Source organism: Arachis ipaensis, chromosome B3 (assembly GCF_059453495.1).
Source record: "Arachis ipaensis isolate K30076 ecotype BB chromosome B3, ASM5945349v1, whole genome shotgun sequence".
Taxonomy (NCBI): domain Eukaryota; kingdom Viridiplantae; phylum Streptophyta; class Magnoliopsida; order Fabales; family Fabaceae; genus Arachis; species Arachis ipaensis.
The window spans coordinates 136,812,696-136,830,794 of NC_142438.1; the positions used below are offsets into that span (position 1 = coordinate 136,812,696).

The 18,099-nt window shown below is 36.4% G+C and overlaps 4 protein-coding genes across 5 annotated transcripts; 2 read left to right on the forward strand and 2 right to left on the reverse strand.

Moving 5' to 3' along the window:
• Nucleotides 1-3,394: 3,394 nt before the first annotated feature.
• Nucleotides 3,395-4,735, reverse strand: LOC148572569 (uncharacterized). The gene has a single exon (XM_088507596.1). It carries the CDS (start codon nucleotides 4,733-4,735, stop codon nucleotides 3,395-3,397), a length of 1,341 nt encoding a protein of 446 aa, XP_088363722.1.
• A 1,317-nt stretch (nucleotides 4,736-6,052) lies between these two features.
• Nucleotides 6,053-8,647, forward strand: LOC107633801 (receptor-like cytosolic serine/threonine-protein kinase RBK1). The gene is made up of 8 exons (XM_016337403.3): nucleotides 6,053-6,190; nucleotides 6,286-6,831; nucleotides 6,914-7,174; nucleotides 7,245-7,396; nucleotides 7,471-7,550; nucleotides 7,638-7,776; nucleotides 7,944-8,093; nucleotides 8,168-8,647. Exons 1-8 carry the CDS (start codon nucleotides 6,184-6,186, stop codon nucleotides 8,324-8,326), a joined length of 1,494 nt encoding a protein of 497 aa, XP_016192889.1. The 5' UTR covers nucleotides 6,053-6,183; the 3' UTR covers nucleotides 8,327-8,647.
• Nucleotides 8,648-8,786: 139 nt separating this feature from the next.
• Nucleotides 8,787-9,855, forward strand: LOC107631372 (Tetratricopeptide repeat (TPR)-like superfamily protein). Its single transcript, XM_021119619.2, has one exon. It carries the CDS (start codon nucleotides 8,968-8,970, stop codon nucleotides 9,592-9,594), a length of 627 nt encoding a protein of 208 aa, XP_020975278.1. The 5' UTR covers nucleotides 8,787-8,967; the 3' UTR covers nucleotides 9,595-9,855.
• A 13-nt stretch (nucleotides 9,856-9,868) lies between these two features.
• Nucleotides 9,869-13,309, reverse strand: LOC107631371 (AP2-like ethylene-responsive transcription factor AIL5). 2 transcript variants are annotated; one of them, XM_088506524.1, is made up of 9 exons: nucleotides 13,166-13,309; nucleotides 12,690-13,074; nucleotides 12,498-12,580; nucleotides 10,947-11,056; nucleotides 10,751-10,824; nucleotides 10,605-10,655; nucleotides 10,443-10,519; nucleotides 10,006-10,363; nucleotides 9,869-9,926 (listed from the first exon to the last, which is right to left on the reverse strand). In XM_088506524.1, the coding sequence occupies exons 1-8, from the start codon at nucleotides 13,278-13,280 to the stop codon at nucleotides 10,020-10,022; spliced, it is 1,239 nt and encodes a 412-aa protein (XP_088362650.1). In that variant the 5' UTR covers nucleotides 13,281-13,309; the 3' UTR covers nucleotides 9,869-9,926; nucleotides 10,006-10,019. The 2 variants fall into 2 exon arrangements, with proteins under 2 accessions (XP_088362650.1, XP_088362649.1); XM_088506523.1 differs by having other exon boundaries at nucleotides 9,878-10,363; nucleotides 10,443-10,522.
• Nucleotides 13,310-18,099: the final 4,790 nt, after the last annotated feature.

Sequence of the window (18,099 nt, forward strand, 5' to 3'; positions counted from 1 at the left end):
ATAAAGATAAGATAAGATAACTAACTTATCTTATCCAAAGGTCACATCTCACCCACTATAAATACACTGGAGCACCCAGGTATAACTCAGACTCTGATTCTACATAATACCTGTTTAATACCCATGCTAACTTAAGCATCGGAGTTTCTTGCAGGTACCCCCACCCTTCGGTGACAGAGGATCAGCAGTATATCCAGGTCCAAACAAGTCGGACGTACCAGCTCCGGTCGTCATTCACCAACCGAACACATCGTTCCGACCAGCACAGAAGATCTCGTCCGAGATCGACCTACAATTTCAGGTAACCCTCGGAACAGTATGACTCGCTTTTGTCTGAGATCTTAGGGGTACAGTACACAGCCCCCAAGCTTGACTTGTTGTAATTCAACAAGTTGAGCTTTTTCTTGTAGAGTTATACCTCGGCAGTTTTTGTAGAATACTGAAACTCCCAAACTCAACGTGTGTTTCAAGCTTGGATTTTGAAAAAAAAAATAAAAAAAAAATAAAAAATGGTTTTGAAAAAGTTTTGCTTTGTGAATTGGGCTGCAATAAAGTTATGTTTGGTTGGTTGGATCCAGATCGTTTTGCGTTGGGCGCGTGTTTATTATTTTTTTCAACTCCCCACTAAAATAGTGGGTTGTAATTAAACTTTTACCGTTTCTTTTTTGGAAAGACACGAGACACAACTTCAGTTGTAAAATTTGATAAGTGTGAGAAGACATGTCTTCTAGAGGTTAGTTTTCTCATCTTCTTACTGTCTTCTCGTTCTTCTCCTCTGTTTATTTTCTGAAAAATGGCTAAAGAAAAGCTGAAAGTTGTCAAAGTGAATAAAGAGAACCCTTACCATTGGGTTCATGTTGATGTAAAAACTTGTGCGTCGTCATACTGTGATTACGAGTCGCTTCGTGGTTTGGAAGCCCTAAGGTTTGTTAGGAGGGAGGCTTCTGGTGTTGGTGTTGAATTTCTTCCTTAGACCAGTGAGGAGAGGGTTTGTGAGAGGAGAGGGGACTGGGGTTATTTTTATATGCATGTCCCTTACTTGCCTGAGTTGCATGTAAAGTTTCCTTTCTCAGATTTCGAGTGTAAGGTTTTAACTCAGCTGAACTGTACTCCGTCGCAGTTACATCCAAATTCCTGGATATTTTTGCGTGCATTTGAATGTCTGATGAGTTTTCTGAATTTTCCTGCTTCTCTTAATGTTTTTTTTTCTTTGTTTCAATCAAAAGGGGTACAGAAAGGGCTTTGGGTATTTCTGAGTAGTTTTCCTGGTTGCTCTATCTTCCTATTGTATAAATCTTCCTTTAAAAACTTCAAATCTATATTTCTAAAGATCCGTTCTTTGGAGTCTGAATATTCTTTTTTAGCATGATAATGAGTTGATAGAGAAATATCATTTGTATTGGTGTTTAGAACCATTGCAAATCCTCCCTTGAAGCTAATGAGAGGAGTGAGGAGGAGGACTTTTTGTTAGAATTTTTAATCGAAAATTTTGCTGCTGCGGAATGTTTGTCTATTCCTGATTTATTGAGATACGAAGAGGAAAATGACAGGGAAGGGCTGGAATTGTATATAGGTAATTTTGGCTTTTATATGCTTTGATTTTGTTTGATTGCCTATTATTCATTGTTTGTTTTTCGTTGTTGTAGGTAGTAGGGTTCTGAATTTGAGTTCTACCAAATTTCAAGCGTACCTGAAAAAGAAAGGTGAGAAGGGCTAGCGCTTCCAGGGTTGTGAAGGTGATAGATGGGGATGTTGCCTATTCCTCTGCCCAGCCTCGTCCCTCTCCAAAGAGGAGGAGGACCGAGTCGGAGAAGTCTTTGGAAGTGATTTCCGAAGGTGATTGTGGTGTAGATGCAAAGTCTATTTTTGAAAGGCAACGGAAACTACATGGTTTTATTTCTGGGGCGAATCCGCATTCGGTGTGGAGTGATCAGTTTTCTATTTCCGAGCTTGCTGATCGTGTGTCCCAGTATCCAGGAGACATGGGTCTCGCGCGTCGGATTGGGGTTGAGGGGATGGGGAAGTTCATTCAGGTTGGTTTTCCTATTGATTTCCTTTACGCTCCTGTTAGAATTTTTTGATTGTGTTTCTGTCTTTTTCTATGTAGATTGTCGCATCTCGGCTATTGTGCATTGGGCATGCTACCGAACTGTTGGGCTCCGAACGACAGGTAATAGTGGAAAAGGCGCTAACCCTCGAGCGTTTGCTAAAAGAGAGAGATGAGGTCGTTATTGACGTGACCTCAAAAATGAAAGAAAGGAGAGACGAGATCTTCTGCCTTCAAGAACAAATCAGATTGTTGCAAGCTAAGGTTAAGGAGAATGCTAAGACTAAAGGTGAGCTGACCTCTCATCTTAATGAACCTGAAGAGGAGAAGATGGACATGTTTGTGGATGGGGGTTGTTCGTGCCGTTAGTCAAGTCACACTGTTTTCTCCGAACTTTGATGTAAGGAAGCTCGATGTGACCAAAATAGTTGTTAATTGGGAGCTTGTCGAGGATGAAGCTGGCGTGGAGCATGCTGAGAGCGTTCCTCCTCCTTCTTGAAAAAATGTGTGTATTTATATTTTGGAGTTGTTTTTCCGATTTGTTTGGAATATTTTGAACTTTGTTTTGCCCGACAATTTTGGTGTCGGTTTTAGCTGCTATGATACTTTATAAACTGCATATGGATGAATGTTGACTCTAGCTTTTGTTTGCTAGTTAGATAATAGATGTTGTTTTGTCTTTACAAATATTTTGGACAAGGATCCCGAATTGGGGACTTTTAGTATTTTAAAAGAGAAACTCTTTTCATCTGTACTGAATAGTATGTTTGTAGTTTGGAATGGCTTTGTTCGACCTTTGTATGATGATGATTTTCGAATTGGCGTTTCCGACCTATGTGGTTGGTTTCGTTATTAGCAAGATGGATGCGATTTCTATCGCTGTTTTGTCGGTTTGGTGATATGTGTTTAGTATTTTTTTGAAATATAGATAGTTGAGCATAATATGACAAATTTATTGGTATACGAATCAGTCTTTTGAGGAAGGTATGAAGTGGTATTTCTTTCCATAAATTGTCTGCCATTATCAGATACGATTTCCCTAGGTAAACCGAATCTGCATATAATTGATTTCCAAATGAAATTTTGTACCTTTTCTACCGTTATTTTCGCAAGAGGCTGTGCTTCTATTCATTTTGTGAAATAATCAACGGCTACCAAGAGGAACTTTACCTGTCCTGTTGAGACTGGGAATGGTCTGAGTATGTCCATCCCCCATTTGTGAAATGGCCAGCTGACGTCTGAGGTATGTAATAGCTCGGTTGGGTTGTGGATGAGTGATGCGCATCTTTGACATGCATCGTAGTTTAGTACCTTATTTCTGCAATCTTTTCTTAACGTCGACCAAAATTATCCTGCTCGGAGTATTTTTGTAGCCAAACTCCTACTTCCAGTATGGTATCCGCAGATCCAATCATGTACCTCGTCCATGGCGGTTTCTACTTCTGCTCGGCCGAGGCATTTCAGCAGAGGTCGGGAAATACCTTGCCTGTATAGGTCCGCCCCTAATAGGGTATACTGGTTTGCTTTGTATCTGAATGTCCTTGGGTTTTCACCCTCTGGTATTTGTCCGCTTTTTAAGTAGCGAATAAATGTGCTTCGCCAGTCTTCTTCCTGTGACACGCTTAGAATAGATTTTGTATCTAAACTAGATTCCGTTAGTGTAAGATGATTTAATTTTTCTGTTTGATCGGTTACTATATATGTAGCTAATTTGGATAAAATATTGGCCCTACAGTTTTGTTCTCTAGGCATATGCAGTATTTCAAAATTTTGAAAAGATTTCATCATGGTTTTGACCGAGTTCAAATACTTTTCTAGAAGTGAGTCTCGTACCTGAAAATGACCGTTTACCTGTTGTACCACAAGGAGGGAGTCACAGTGTACTTTTAAACTGAAAATCCCTACTTCCTTGGCTAACCTTAGGCCTACTAGTAGAGCTTCATACTCGGCCTGGTTATTGGTTGTTTCGAAAAGAAACTTTATTGACTGCTCGGCGTGGACTCCATTATCGTCTTTCAGGAGGATTCCTGCTCCACATTCGTTTTCGCTGGATGCTTCGTCCACGTATAATTCCCATGTTTTGATGTGATCCTCTTTGTCTGTGAATTCCAAGATGAAGTCGGCCAATGCTTGTACTTTAGGTGATCCTTGTGACTGATATGATATGTCAAATTCAGAGAGCTCTATCGCCCATTTCGTCAATCGTTCTGCTAGGTCTGGTTTTGATAATATGTGTCGTAGGGGATGACCGGTCCGAACTATAATTGGGTGTGTTTGAAAGTAATGCCTCAACCGTCGAGCAGTGATTACTAGACCGAATGCCAATTTTTCTATCATCGGGTATCTTGTCTCGGCATTTTGCAAGACTTTGCTTATAAAGTACACCGGGTGTTGCTCTTTCCCTGCTTCTGTTACAAGCACAAAACTAATAGTGTTAGTGGAAATTGAAAGGAATACAAAGAGTAGTTTACCTTGTTCCGATTTCTTAAGTATAGGTGGTGACCCCAGGATATGTTTGAATTCAGAAAAGGCCCTTTTACAATCTTTTGTCCAAACGAACTTGTCCGACTTCTTCATGGTTTTGAAGAAGTGATAGGATCTGGTGGCTGCAGCTGGTAAGAATCTGGATAGGGCGGCTAAGTAACCTGTGAGATGTTGTACTTCCTTGATCGTTTTCGGTGACTGCATTTTTAGGATTGCTTGGCATTTGTCGGAGTTGGCTTCTATACCTCTGTTTGTGAGCATAAACCCGAGAAATTTGCCTTTCTGTACGTCAAATGCGCATTTTATGAAGTGAAAATGACTCTCAATATCAATATCACACCACTTTCTCCTGGTTAGTATATATAGGCATTTTTTGTGCAAGCATAAACCGCTGGACCCGTGTAGCAGTTTATGCATATTACCAATTTACACAGAAACCGTTGGACCTCTGTAGCAGTTTTTCGCCATTTGCGAAGTCAACGTAAACCGCGAGACCCTGTAGCAGTTTATGTTCATTTGGAAACCGTGGGATCTCTGTCGCGATTTCTATAGAATAGTGAAAAATTGCATTTTTGGTATACAATTTGCAAAAGTTGTATTTGGATAAATTTGAGTACCAAATGATTTATTTTAATCATTTGCCCATTTTCATAAATGTAGTAAGATATACATTTATTCTGGAATATATTGAATAAAAAATTTAAATACATTTTTTATTTTATGAAATATTTGTTTTTCTTTTATAGTTTCTTTCTTATATTCTAATAAAGTAAAGTTTTAAAAATTTCTATTTTACTCTTAATAAATGTGTTATATATGTGAAGATTAACTATTGAATCAAAATAATAGGAAAACTAAAACAAAAATATTTTAAATTTTATTAGATGAAATAAAAAGAAAAAAAGTTTTATAATAACCAAAACAGGAATCAAATGTTTTATATATTAGTAAAAATAAAAAGTTTACAATAAATCATAATGGCCATAGCTGCAAGAGGGGTTTTAGTAACAGACCTTGTAAAATAGGAGACGAGAGAAATGAGTGTGTGTACAAATATGAATATATGAGATGGTCAACATTCCTATGACCCTTGAGCTGGTTTTGAACGGTCTTCCCTCCTCAAAGAATATCCACCTTTCAAATTTTGCATGTCACCCTCCCCTCATTCATATCATCCTCTCCTTCTCCCCCTCTCTTCTCTCTTTCTCTTTCTCTATCTTTCTCTACTCTTTCTTTCATACCAACACCAAATGTGAAAGGAGGAACCCTTTTTCCTTTTTTTTCCTTTCTTTTTTTTTTTTTTTTACGTTTTCCAACCAGGAAAATGCTTTGAACACAAACAGTTGTTCCTCCTTTTATGAGATTGGTGCTAGCATGGTGGAGTGACTGGGCTCACGAATCTTCTTTGGAATAAACTAAATACCAACAGCCATTATTATTATTCAAACACAGATCAGAGAAGATTCAAAAGCACCGCGTGCGTTATCTTCACAGGTCCATGCAAGCTACCATCCTATCTATCATCATTCGAGAAGAATAGCTAAAAACAAACACAATTGATTACACGTAGCTACCAAAAATAAAAAATAAAAAATAAAAACAAGAAAAGAAAAGAAAGAAAGTGAAAGAGAAATAAGAGGAGGAAAGAAACCATGCAAGGTAGATTTTGTTGGTCGACTTGTTTCTGAAATTAAACCATGCAAAAGAGCTAAGCGTTTTGAATCCTTCTTTGTTTTGTTTTGTTTGTGTTGCAGAATTTAGGGGTAAGTTGCAGAAGGTGATAAAGAAAGCGAATCCAGATATAGATTGGGGGGTTTTCAATAACTATAACAACTACTACTACAACAACAGAAAGGAGGAATCTAAATCAGGCTCCGATGAATTGGCATCGCCTCGGGGGATGTTCGAAGCTATGTCGACTGCTGACTCCGACTACAGCTCTCGCGGGAGCAGTAGCAACTACAGCAGCCTACATTCCCCGGGGAATCGCCCTCCCTCGCCGCCGGGTCCGGGTCTGCCAAAGGCGAACGCGACGAAGGGGGACGTGAACGGGCAGCAGCAGTGGAAGGTAATGATTGACGTGCTGAGGTTCAAGAACGTTAGAAGGTTCTCGAACATTCCCTTGCTAGCCGCTAGCTACGAGATCTCTAGGAAGAACCTAAGGAAGAAGGTGGCTCGCAAGAGAGACGGCGAAGACGATGACGATCTTCCCATTGATCTCGATAGCATCCCAACCAAGCCTTCTTGGCGAAATTTCCCTTACGCTGATCTCGCTGCTGCCACCGATAATTTCTCCCCTGGTAAATCCATGCATCATGCTTGCATTTACAAACTCGATCGATATTATTGGTTTAGTATTTTGAACGTGTGATGATTGAACAGAGAACATGCTTGGAAAAGGTGGTCATGCTGAAGTGTATAGAGGATGTTTACCGGACGGTCAAATTGTAGCAGTGAAGAGGCTGATGATGAATGATGAGAAGGAAATTGAGGACCAAGTTGGTGATTTCTTGTCAGAGCTTGGAATCATTGCTCACATAAACCACCCAAATGCAGCACTCCTTCTGGGATTTGGCATTGAGAAGGGCCTCTACTTTGTCCTCCAATACGCTCCTCGTGGCAGCCTCTCTTCTTTACTCTTTGGTACGCCGCCTCTCTTTCTTTCCCTTGCTTCTCAATTCATTATTCACACCTTTTCCATCTCACATTTCAGGTTCTCAAGGCTTGGAGTGGAAGGCAAGGTTCAAGGTAGCTTTTGGGGTCGCTAAAGGATTGAAGTACCTCCATCATGATTGTCCAAGAAGAATCATTCACAGAGACATCAAAGCCTCAAACATATTACTCGACAATAACTTTGAAGCTGAGGTATATCTACACTTGTAAATGACATTATTCTTAACTTACCTTCACATTTGAACCTTCATCTTTTCCTTCTCTAGATTTCGGATTTCGGATTGGCAAAGTGGCTTCCAGACCAGTGGGAACATCATGTTGTGTTCCCCATTGAAGGCACATTCGGGTTGCTTTAATTATTTCTGTGTCTTACTTAATTTGGTCTCTCTGTAAATCGTTACCTCTAAATAGCTGCTTGCATTCATGGCTGCAGGTATTTGGCTCCAGAGTACTTTATGCATGGACTTGTGGATGAGAAGACTGATGTATTTGCATTCGGGGTTTTGTTATTGGAACTCATAACTGGGCGTCGCGCAGTCGATTCAAACAGCAGGGAGAGTCTTGTGATCTGGGTATGTCTTCATAGCAAGAAAAATACAAATTTAACGTTACATTATGGCATGAACAACTGAAATTTCCTTTTATATCTCTGAGTAGTCTTGCACAGTAGCTAGGACTAGATTGAGAAATATTGAGAGGGACCGTGGCTTATATATATATTGCACTATATATGGATTAGGCAAAACCACTGTTGGATGCAAAGCAGATTAAGGAAATAGTAGACCCAAGATTAGGAGATCAGTATGATCTTATTGAAATGAAGAATGCTATGACAACGGCTTCCCTATGTGTCCACCACAAGCCCTCCATGCGGCCATACATGAACAAGGTAACAATATGAATCCTTTCACGCCATTGCAAATCAAAAACAAAATATTAAATGATGACTTAATTTGAATATAGGTTGTGAAGCTGCTCAAGGGCGAAGAGGTAGCAGTTGAGATCACTCAAAAAACAAAATCCCCAAGATCATTATTGTTAGATGCATGTGATCTTGAAGACTATACTTGCTCTAATTACTTAAATGATCTTAATCGCCACAAGCAATTAATAATGGAGTGATGATGCATTATTTGACCTCCCCTCTGCTTTTTTGTTTGCCTATTTGTTGTATAATCTTGATATTCATTGGAACTTTGTAATATTTGTAGCTCTGTTGTGTGGGGTTGAAGTTAACAATTGAACTTGCAAGCTTGTCTCAATTTCAAATTTTGCAAGGTAATTTTAGGCTTGTAATTTGCCGTGAACTTCTTGTACTCTGCATTAGTCAAGAACCAAGCAATGTTAATAGTTTGTTTAGATGACTGACAATTTCTAACGGACATAAATTTTAATGCAAAGATCTACTTTTTACAGATTTTGCATCACAAGTTGTTGCTACAATTCTTCAATCTTTACTTGCAAACATTTTTACATTCCAAGTTATTCGAACTCGATATTAGAGTAATCCAAAATCTTTGATACCAGTTATGTCTAAGTACATACAATAACAAGTTAACAGCACAAATTAAATATATATATATATATATAGGAATTGATTTATTAAAAAACGAAAAGATACAATTTGATTTACTTTATACAAGGGCGTGTCTATGTCTTATCTTAATATCTACTATAGTCTATACAGTGTCTATACACTTGATTCCATCATCTCGCTCAGCAAAAAATAAATAAATCAAAAGCAAGTAGCACGCCATAACAGAATGGCAACGGAGGCGTTGCTCCAATTAGGAATCTTAATCCTAACATTATCCCTCTTCTTAGTAATGACCTATCTCCGCAACCAAACACTTCACGCCAGAACCCGAGCCCGAAATAGAGACCCTAAGCCAGAGGCCAACCGCCACCTGGCCCAAGCATCCCGCCTTCTCGCTCTCGCTCGCCCCAGAGACGCCAGGGCTGCACTCACAGAAGCCGACCGGGCCCTCTCCCTCAACCCCAGGGAGCCCACGGCACACATACTCCGGGCCCGGGCGCTCCGAATCATGGGCCACCACGCCGCCGCCCTCAGATCCATGGATTTCGCACTTTGGCCTCCGGCGGTACGGCTGCTCTCCACGGAGGATCGCGCGGACGCGCTAGTGGAGAGAGCAGAGCTGAAATTAGCGGTGAACCGGAGGCGGCGAATTGACTCGGCGGTGGAGGACCTGATAGCGGCCGTGGAACTGAGTGAAGGAGAACGAGTTGACTCGGAGGCGCTGTGTTTGTTAGGGAAGTGTTATGAATCGAAGGGGATGAAAGAGAAGGCCAAGGAGGCTTTCCGGAAGGTTCTAGATGTTGAACCCGATTCTATTGAGGCTCGTAATGGATTGGACCGTTTAGGCCCATGAACTAGTTTTTTGTTTTTGGTTATCCATTTCAAGATGAAGTTCTCTTCCACAAATTCGAATTATCTGAATTGTTTGGATAGATTATTTGTGCAATACGAATAAGTATTTAATTTAATTATAAAAATGGAATGTAAGCACATTCCACGAAGTCACACAATGATGTACTTTGTGATTTTGTACTAAAAAAATGTATATGATATAACTAGGTTGATATGATTTGAGTTTGTTATGCTAGAGTTGCCACATTTTTGCAATTAGAAACTTGTATAAAATGATTGCTCAATGCTCATCTCTGAGATGACAGGTTACTTGCATAATCCAGTTTACGTTTCCTAGTATAACTGTATCACAAACACAATCCTGCTATCTCGATCTCATTCAAATTATCGGCCGCATATAGAAGTCAGTTGCTGCTGGAGCTGCAGTTACATTGGCATGATAGCATCGTTAACGGCATCGGGGGAATGAAATTGGTAGCAATATGGTGTCACAGAATCAAACTGTGCAGGAGGAGCCGGAATGGTTGACAATGTCATGATGCTACTCTCACTCTCAGTCTTAGGTGGCTGATGAGTATGAGTACTAGCAGCTTCTTCCTTCTCTGATTCTAGGGAAAGCCTCAACCGTTTGGCTACCCCGCCAACGGGAAGAGAATTATTCATTATGGCTTCCACATTGTACCTACTCGTCTCAAAATTGGTTACTGCATTTAACCCTCTGAACTTTATTGCCGCAATATCGTATGCCTCCGCGGCTTCCTCTTCACTTGCTGTCACAAAAGTACCATAATTTGTAGATTGGAGATTTTAAAATTACAAATTGGACAGAAAGGGCAGAAAGGAACTGACCAAATGTCCCTAGGTATAGATCTTTGTTCCCTGCAACGCGGCCTATTCTCGCTTGCCATCTACCTTGTTGATGATGCCTGCTGGATCCAAAAAAATAAAGGCATGTATGAGCATCAATAACATGTTGAATTGCTAATTCGAAGATTGGAATTTGGAAATAACCTTGTAACACCCCTGTATATGGAAGCTCCCCTGGAGAAACCACTACTTCTCCTGCAACAAGGAGGAACAACTACACAGGTTTAGTTGCTTGCTGCATTAAAATGCATTTAAATATGTATAACAGGCTAACTCAGGCATAGTAAAACCTTCGTAGTGATGCAATAAATTCAAGCTTCCCCACATCTTTCATCTCTTCCAATTCCTTTATATAATTAGAAACCTGACAAATCAAATAACGTAAAATTGTCAAGTCATATTGATTATATGAAGTCTATGCCTTAACTTCTTATGCACACTGATTACTACAATGATCTAAAAAGAATAGAATCAAAAGATTATTACAGGGAAGTTAGTGGTAGCTGTGGGGCCCCAGTACTTTAGAGCTGCCAAGTCATAGGCTCTTGCGGCCTTTTCTTCCTTGTCATATCCACCTGACAAACCATGACATTTTACTATACATTACAAAATCACAATTCAAATAACTAGATACTATCAAGCTTAGAATGAGAAAAAAATGTTGGTTGTTAAAATATTTCTTACCCAAATATACTGCAGAAGTAGTTAAAAGATATGGGTGACGTGCATCGAGCCATAATCCATGCAGGAAAAAAAAACGAATAAATCAAATTTGATCTAATAGAGTGGTCAATATATTCTGGCAAAAACTAAACTTTACTAACAGGAAAAAAAAGGGGGGTCAGAACAGAAGAAAAAGTTATCAAATGCATGCAACCACTTGCTTCCTTCTCTTCTTTTCACTGTGCCATATAGGAGTATATCCATCAATCCTCATTCCCCACCCTTTTCTCTTGTTTAAGACAAGTACAAAAGGGCCAATCAAATGTTTATTTAGAAAGGTTAATTAGCACTAGCTTCCTAGAGGTTAAAATTCAATAATCCCACACTAGCTGTCTCATTGTCAAAGTCTATATACCCTTAAGGCCTTAATTAAGACAGCACAGACCCATCCTCCTAAAACCCGGCGAAAAAATGGCCTACTTCTACTTAGCTAAAATGCTAGCTAATAGATTAGGACAAAACACTTTTTTTCTTTTCTTAAAAAAGTTATCATTATAAGCATTTTTTGTTTTCTCCCTTGTGTTATTCATATTTTCTCAGTTAAAAACACCTATCTATGAATGGAAGAAATCCCGTGAATTTGTCTCAGAATCACTAGTAGGATATCATTATGAGAGAGGGGCCACAGAGTCTCAGGAAAAGACAAAAGGACACTCCCACTACATTCATGTAAGTACAAAATTTCAATGTGCAGAGAGCCGAGGGGATTCATCGCATGTGGTCAAACCCAGCTTTTGTGGCGAATAGAAAGCAAAAGTTAAAGTGAAAGCTAAACTCAGCAACACAACACTTTGCATCGTCATAATGCAGGGCATATGACATATGTATGTGATTGAGAATGTGAGAGAAGATAGAAACAGAGAAAATGAAGTCTACCTTAGCTAGCTGACATATCTGATATAAAAATTTGTTGTTGAATAATTATCAATTTATTTTTATTGTTAACGGGCAGAGATATATGACAAGGGAGTTTAAGAACAAAAATGGCGGCACATTGGATATACAAAATCAAGTGAAAGAAAGAAATGACATCTAACATTGAAGCAACAAATGACAGATGCTTTAATATGGTGTATGCATGCATGAGCATGATGTAATACATTGAGAAAGTGTGTGTATCCTACCTACCAACACCACCTGTAATCCATTGAAACACTGTTGAGTCTTGAGAAATAAACCCATCATAATTCATCAGGTGTCCTACCCTACCACCCCACATTCATATTATATTTTTCGCCTTTTATTATTATTATTTTCTTATTAGTTCTATTTTTAAAAAAAAAAATAGAGAGAGAGAGAGAGAGAGGATCGGACCTTGACGGCCTTTCCTGGCTTGACCCTCTCGGCGGCAGCTATTATCCCACAGGTGAGCTTCGTATCGTCCCGTCCATCGGTGTCTGAACAAAGACAACCAAACCAAACAATAAAGAAATTTAAAATAGCAGCTGAAATCCATGACCTTCAAGATTGAGACAGAAGTGAATTGATTATTACCCATATCCGTACCTGGTAACACCTCTGTATATTGAAGTTCGCTGGCCAAATGTATCACCAACAACCTTCTTGGAGTTGGAGGAGCTACCGCCTCCACTAGCGGAGAACGCGAAGTCATCGTTCCGGGATGAGTGAGCATCCAGCACCTGAGAGACCGAATTGGCAGAGGAGAAAGCTAGGAAGGCAGCGTCAGCAGCAAGCGCTTTCAGATCTTGGGTGAGGGAAGAGGAATCATCATCATCATTTGTGTCGGTTTGGAAGAAATATTCGAGCTTGGGCAGGAGGGGTTGTGGTGGCTGAAGGTTTGGGTTGACGAAGAAAGAAGGTTGTTGGGGCATGATGTTATGATCCAGTTGGGAAGTACCGTCGAGTCCCTCAGGCTTGAGGTCAGTGGTCCCTGTGGAAGGAAGAAATTAAACTTGATTGTTAAATGAGTAGAAATGGAGAAATCAATAGGATATCGAAGTGATAGTAGAGTTATTACGTACCGTTGGCGTAGAGGAAGTAGTAATGAGGAGGAGGAGGAGGAGGAGGTAGAGAGTGATGGTAGATGGAGGAGGAGGTGGTGAGCGTTTCCATTGAAAGGAGAGAGTGAGAGTGCATGGTGCAATGCAGGAGAAGAAGAGGTTGACTCCTTGAGTTTATATAAATGAATGGCAGAGTTTTAGCGGTTTCGCCTCCAACCGGCGTATAAACAAACGACACACGCCACACGCTACACCGCCTCGCTTTTTTAATTCAAAAATATTATTTTTATACTAAAATTAATTATTAAAATTAATTATTAATATATTTATATATAAATACATGTGGTTTAATTTATTTTTAATATATATTTTATACTAATAACTGATTTTAGTGATTAATTTTAATATACATATAGTATTACTTATTTATAATTATTTTTTCTCTCCAAATTTTTTTATTAAACAAGATGGATTCAAAAATTATTTTCAATTTTTAATGTATATTTTCAATATTTAAAAGAATAAAAATGTAAATATTATTTTAAAATACATAAAAAATTTAGAAAATAAAGTTAACATTTTTATTTAAAAAATAAAAATATGAGTTAAGATCTTTATTATTTTTCAATGAATTGTCCATACTCTATCTATAGTCTATATTCCATATATCACCTTTTTAATTAAATAATATTTGATGTAACTTTTCTAAACACACCCCCACAAAACAAAAAAAAAAAAAAGGAAACACGGAGAAGTAAGAATGTTTACTTCGCCCAAACTATCGCGCTTTGGAAAAATAATTAAAACCGTTACAATATAGATGTCTAATTGAGATAATTTTGGACAGTACAAATATTATTAGAATAGTGTTTAATTTTTAAAATTAGAATCAATATTAATAAAATTTAAAAAGTAAATTTTGGAGGCAAATATAAATAAGTATAGTGTGAGACGGTACATACATACAGCAATAATAGTTTATACTTAAAAATGAATATCTCACACTAAAAAATCTTACAGATCTGTAAAAGAATCTTGAAGAAAAGTATAATCATCAAAAGACGGTGATACTTTCTCAAGTTCAATATAAGTGGACACGCTTGGGTTTATAGGATTTTAAATCCATAAATGAATACAATTCAACAATGTTCTGAATTACTTCACGAATAAAATTATGTGGAAAAAAATAATTGATAATGATATGTTAGAGAAAACTTTCTCGACCTTCCATGTCTCGAATGTGCTCCTACAGCTGTAGTATCGAGAAAAAGAATTTAAAAAATATTCTGAACTAATTTATTGCCTTCTTGTTGCCGAACGTAATAATGAATTGCTTTTAAAAAATCATGAAACGCGCTCAACTGGTACTGCCCCATTTCTTGAAGCAAATGTAGCAAATTATAATCCCATAAGAGGTAAATGATAAACATTTGGTACTAACAAAAATTATGGAAAGAAAAAAAATTATGTTCATAATAAAGGATCTCATCAAAAGTGGGATAAAGAAAGAAATAATAGGAAAAATAAATCAATAGAGGATAAATATTTTAGTTATGGTGGAAAGGATCATTGGTCACATACTTGTTATACCCCAGAGCACCTAGTTGATCTTTATCAAATGTTCTTGAAAAATATGACAAATGAAAGGAAACGAATTTTGTTTCAAAGGTTATTGTTAAAAATTACACCACTTATTATAAAGTATCTGATTTATTTAAGGATCCTAAAGGAAATATCGGTCATTTGATAAATAGTGGAAAAGTTTAATATTTGGGATCTTTAAATACTTATGTAAATAAATAATGTAAATTTTTTTTGTTAAATTTTATTTCCTATATATTTGAATATGATTTATATAAATAATATTTAATAAAATATTAATGTTTATATTTAAGAATTTCAAAATCACTAAATATGTCAAGTTTTATTATAATAATAATAAAAAAATTAGTATATGGTACTATTTTTATATACAGTACTTTTAAAAAAAATAATTTTAATTAGGAATATAATTTTACTGTGCATGTATTATTACTCATTTTATTATTATTATTTGTCTTTGAAGAAAATAGCAATAACATATAATGAAAATATTTGCCTTATGGATAGTGCAAGTTCGTATACCATTTTTAAAAGTAATATATATTTTACTCATCTTGTACCAAAAGAAGAATGTATTAATACTAGTTATTATTGGCTCAGACAATGTGATAGAAGGCTCTGGAAGAGTCATAATTTTGTTTTCCAAAAAAATAAAATTCATAATAAATAATGCACTATTTTCTACTATTTAAGTCTCTAAGAAACTTGTCAAGTTTTAAAAATATTTGTCGAAATGGATATGATATTGAAACAATGAGGAAAATTATGAGTATTTATATATTACAACTCATGATTCAAATAAAAATGTTATATTAGAAAAGTTACATTCACTTTCATTTGGGTTATATTATACTAAAATTAGTGCAATTGAATCACATGCCCAAATGAATTTATAATTTGGCATGATCAATTGGGTCATTTTAGAACAACCATGATGCAAAGAATTATTAAAAACTTCCATGAATATTCACTAAAGAACCAAAAAAATTTTAAATCTAGTGAATTTTGTTATGCTGCATGTTTTCAAGAAAAACTAATTTCAAGACCATCACCAGTAAAAATGAATTTGAGTCTCCTGAATTTCTAGAAAGGATTCAAGGCGACATATGTGGACCTATTCATCCACTATGTGGATCTTTTAGATATTTTATAGTCATATTAGACCTATCTTCGAGATGATCACATGTGTGCTTATTATCTTTTCGTAACCTGACATTTATAAGATTACTTGCTCAAATTATTCGATTAAAAGCACAGTTTCTAGAAAATACAATCAAAATAATTCGCTTTGATAATGCTAGTGAATTCACTTTTCAAGTATTTGATACTTATTGTATGGATAACAGAATAAGCATTGAGCATCTAGTAAATCATGTTTACATACACACAAAATGAATTAGCAGAATCACTTATTAAACACTTCTAATTAATTGCTAGACCATTACTTATGAGAACAAATCTCCCAACCTCTGTTTGGGGCATGCAATTTTACATGCTACAGCACTTATTCGTTTAAGGCCAACAAGTTACCATCAATTCTCTCATCTGCAATTAGTTTTTGGCTAGCAGTTAAATGTTTTCCATTTAAGAATATTCGGGTGTGCGATATATATTCCAATTGTCCCGCCTTATCATACCAAAATGAGACCCAAAGAAAATTGAGGATATATGTTGGATATGATTTTCTCTCTATAGTGAGGTACTTGAGATACAAACTGGAGATGTATTTAAAGTCTGATTTACAGATTGTCATTTTGATGAATTAAAATTTTCAACATTAGGAGGAGAGAATAAGTTTCTTGAAAAGGAACTTAATTAGAATGCATCATCCTTGATGCATTTAGATCTTCAATTAGTACAATGTAAACTAGAAGTTTAAAATATTATACATTTGTAAAGAATAGCAAATGAATTGCCTGATACATTTTTTGATACGAAAAGGATAACTAAATCCTATATACCAGTTGAAAATGCTCCATTTCGAATTGATGTCCCAGTTAGACAAATAACTATCAAAATAAATTCACATCAAAAGTGTTGTAGGCCTGTCGGTTCCAAAGACAAAAATCATCAAAAAAGAAGAGAGGTAAATACTATTTATGTTGAAAAGGATAAAGACATAGTAAAGATACTTATAGTTGTCCAAAATTCTAATATAGTTTTAACGCTAGAAGTCTTTTAGGTGCCTGAAAATTCTGAAAATTGTGAAAATGATAAGATCTCGATAAATTATGTCTTTATAAGAGAAAAATAGAACCGAAATAAAATAGTTGTCAATGAAATATTTGCATATAATGTGGCATTACACATCCTGAATGAAAGTAAGGATTTTGAATCATGAACAATCGAAGAATGTCGATAAAGGAATGATTGGCCGAAATGGGAAGAAGCCATGAAGACTGAGTTAGACTCACTTGCAAAGCATAAAGTATTTGAACCTGTAGTCCGTACACCAAAAGATATAAAACCTATTAGATACAGCTAGATTTTTATGAGAAAATGAAATGAAAAAAATTAAGTTGTACGCTATAAAACTCGACTTATGGCACAAGATTTTTCACAAAGGTCCGGTATAGATTATGAAGAAACATATTCTCCTACATTGCGTTATTTGGTCAGTTTATCCACATATCATAAACTACATATGCATTTAATGGATGTGGTGACAACTTATTTATACGGATCATTAGATCCTAATATCTATATGAAAATTCTTGAAAGATTAAAGATATCTAAACCATCTAATGAATATTCGTAGGGGTTATACTCAGTAAAATTGTAAAAAAAAATTATATGGTTTAAAGCAATATAGACGAATATGGTATAATCGTCTTACTGAGTATCTGACCAAAAACGGATTCAATAATGATAATATCTGCCCATGTGTTTTTATAAAAAAATCTACATATAAATTTATTATAATTGTTGTGTACGTTGATTATTTAAATATTATTGGAACCCCTGAAAAGATTTTAACAATTATAAAAATTCTAAAAGAAGAGTTTGAGATGAAAGATTTTAGAAAGACTAGATTTTGTCTCGACCTATAGATCGAGCATACAAAAAATGATATCTTTATTCATCAAACAACATACACAGAATAAATCTTGAAGATATTTTATATGGATAAGTCACATCCATTAATTAAGTACCCCAATGATCGCAAGGTCTTTAGATGTGGAAAATAATCAATTCTGTCCTAAAAAAGAAAATAAAGATACCATTGGCCTTGAAGTACCGTATCTTAGTGTTATTGGAGCACTAATGTATCTTGCTAATAATACACGACCTGACATATCATTTGCTATAAATTTACTAGCAAGGTATAGTTCCTCTCCAACTAGAAGATATTA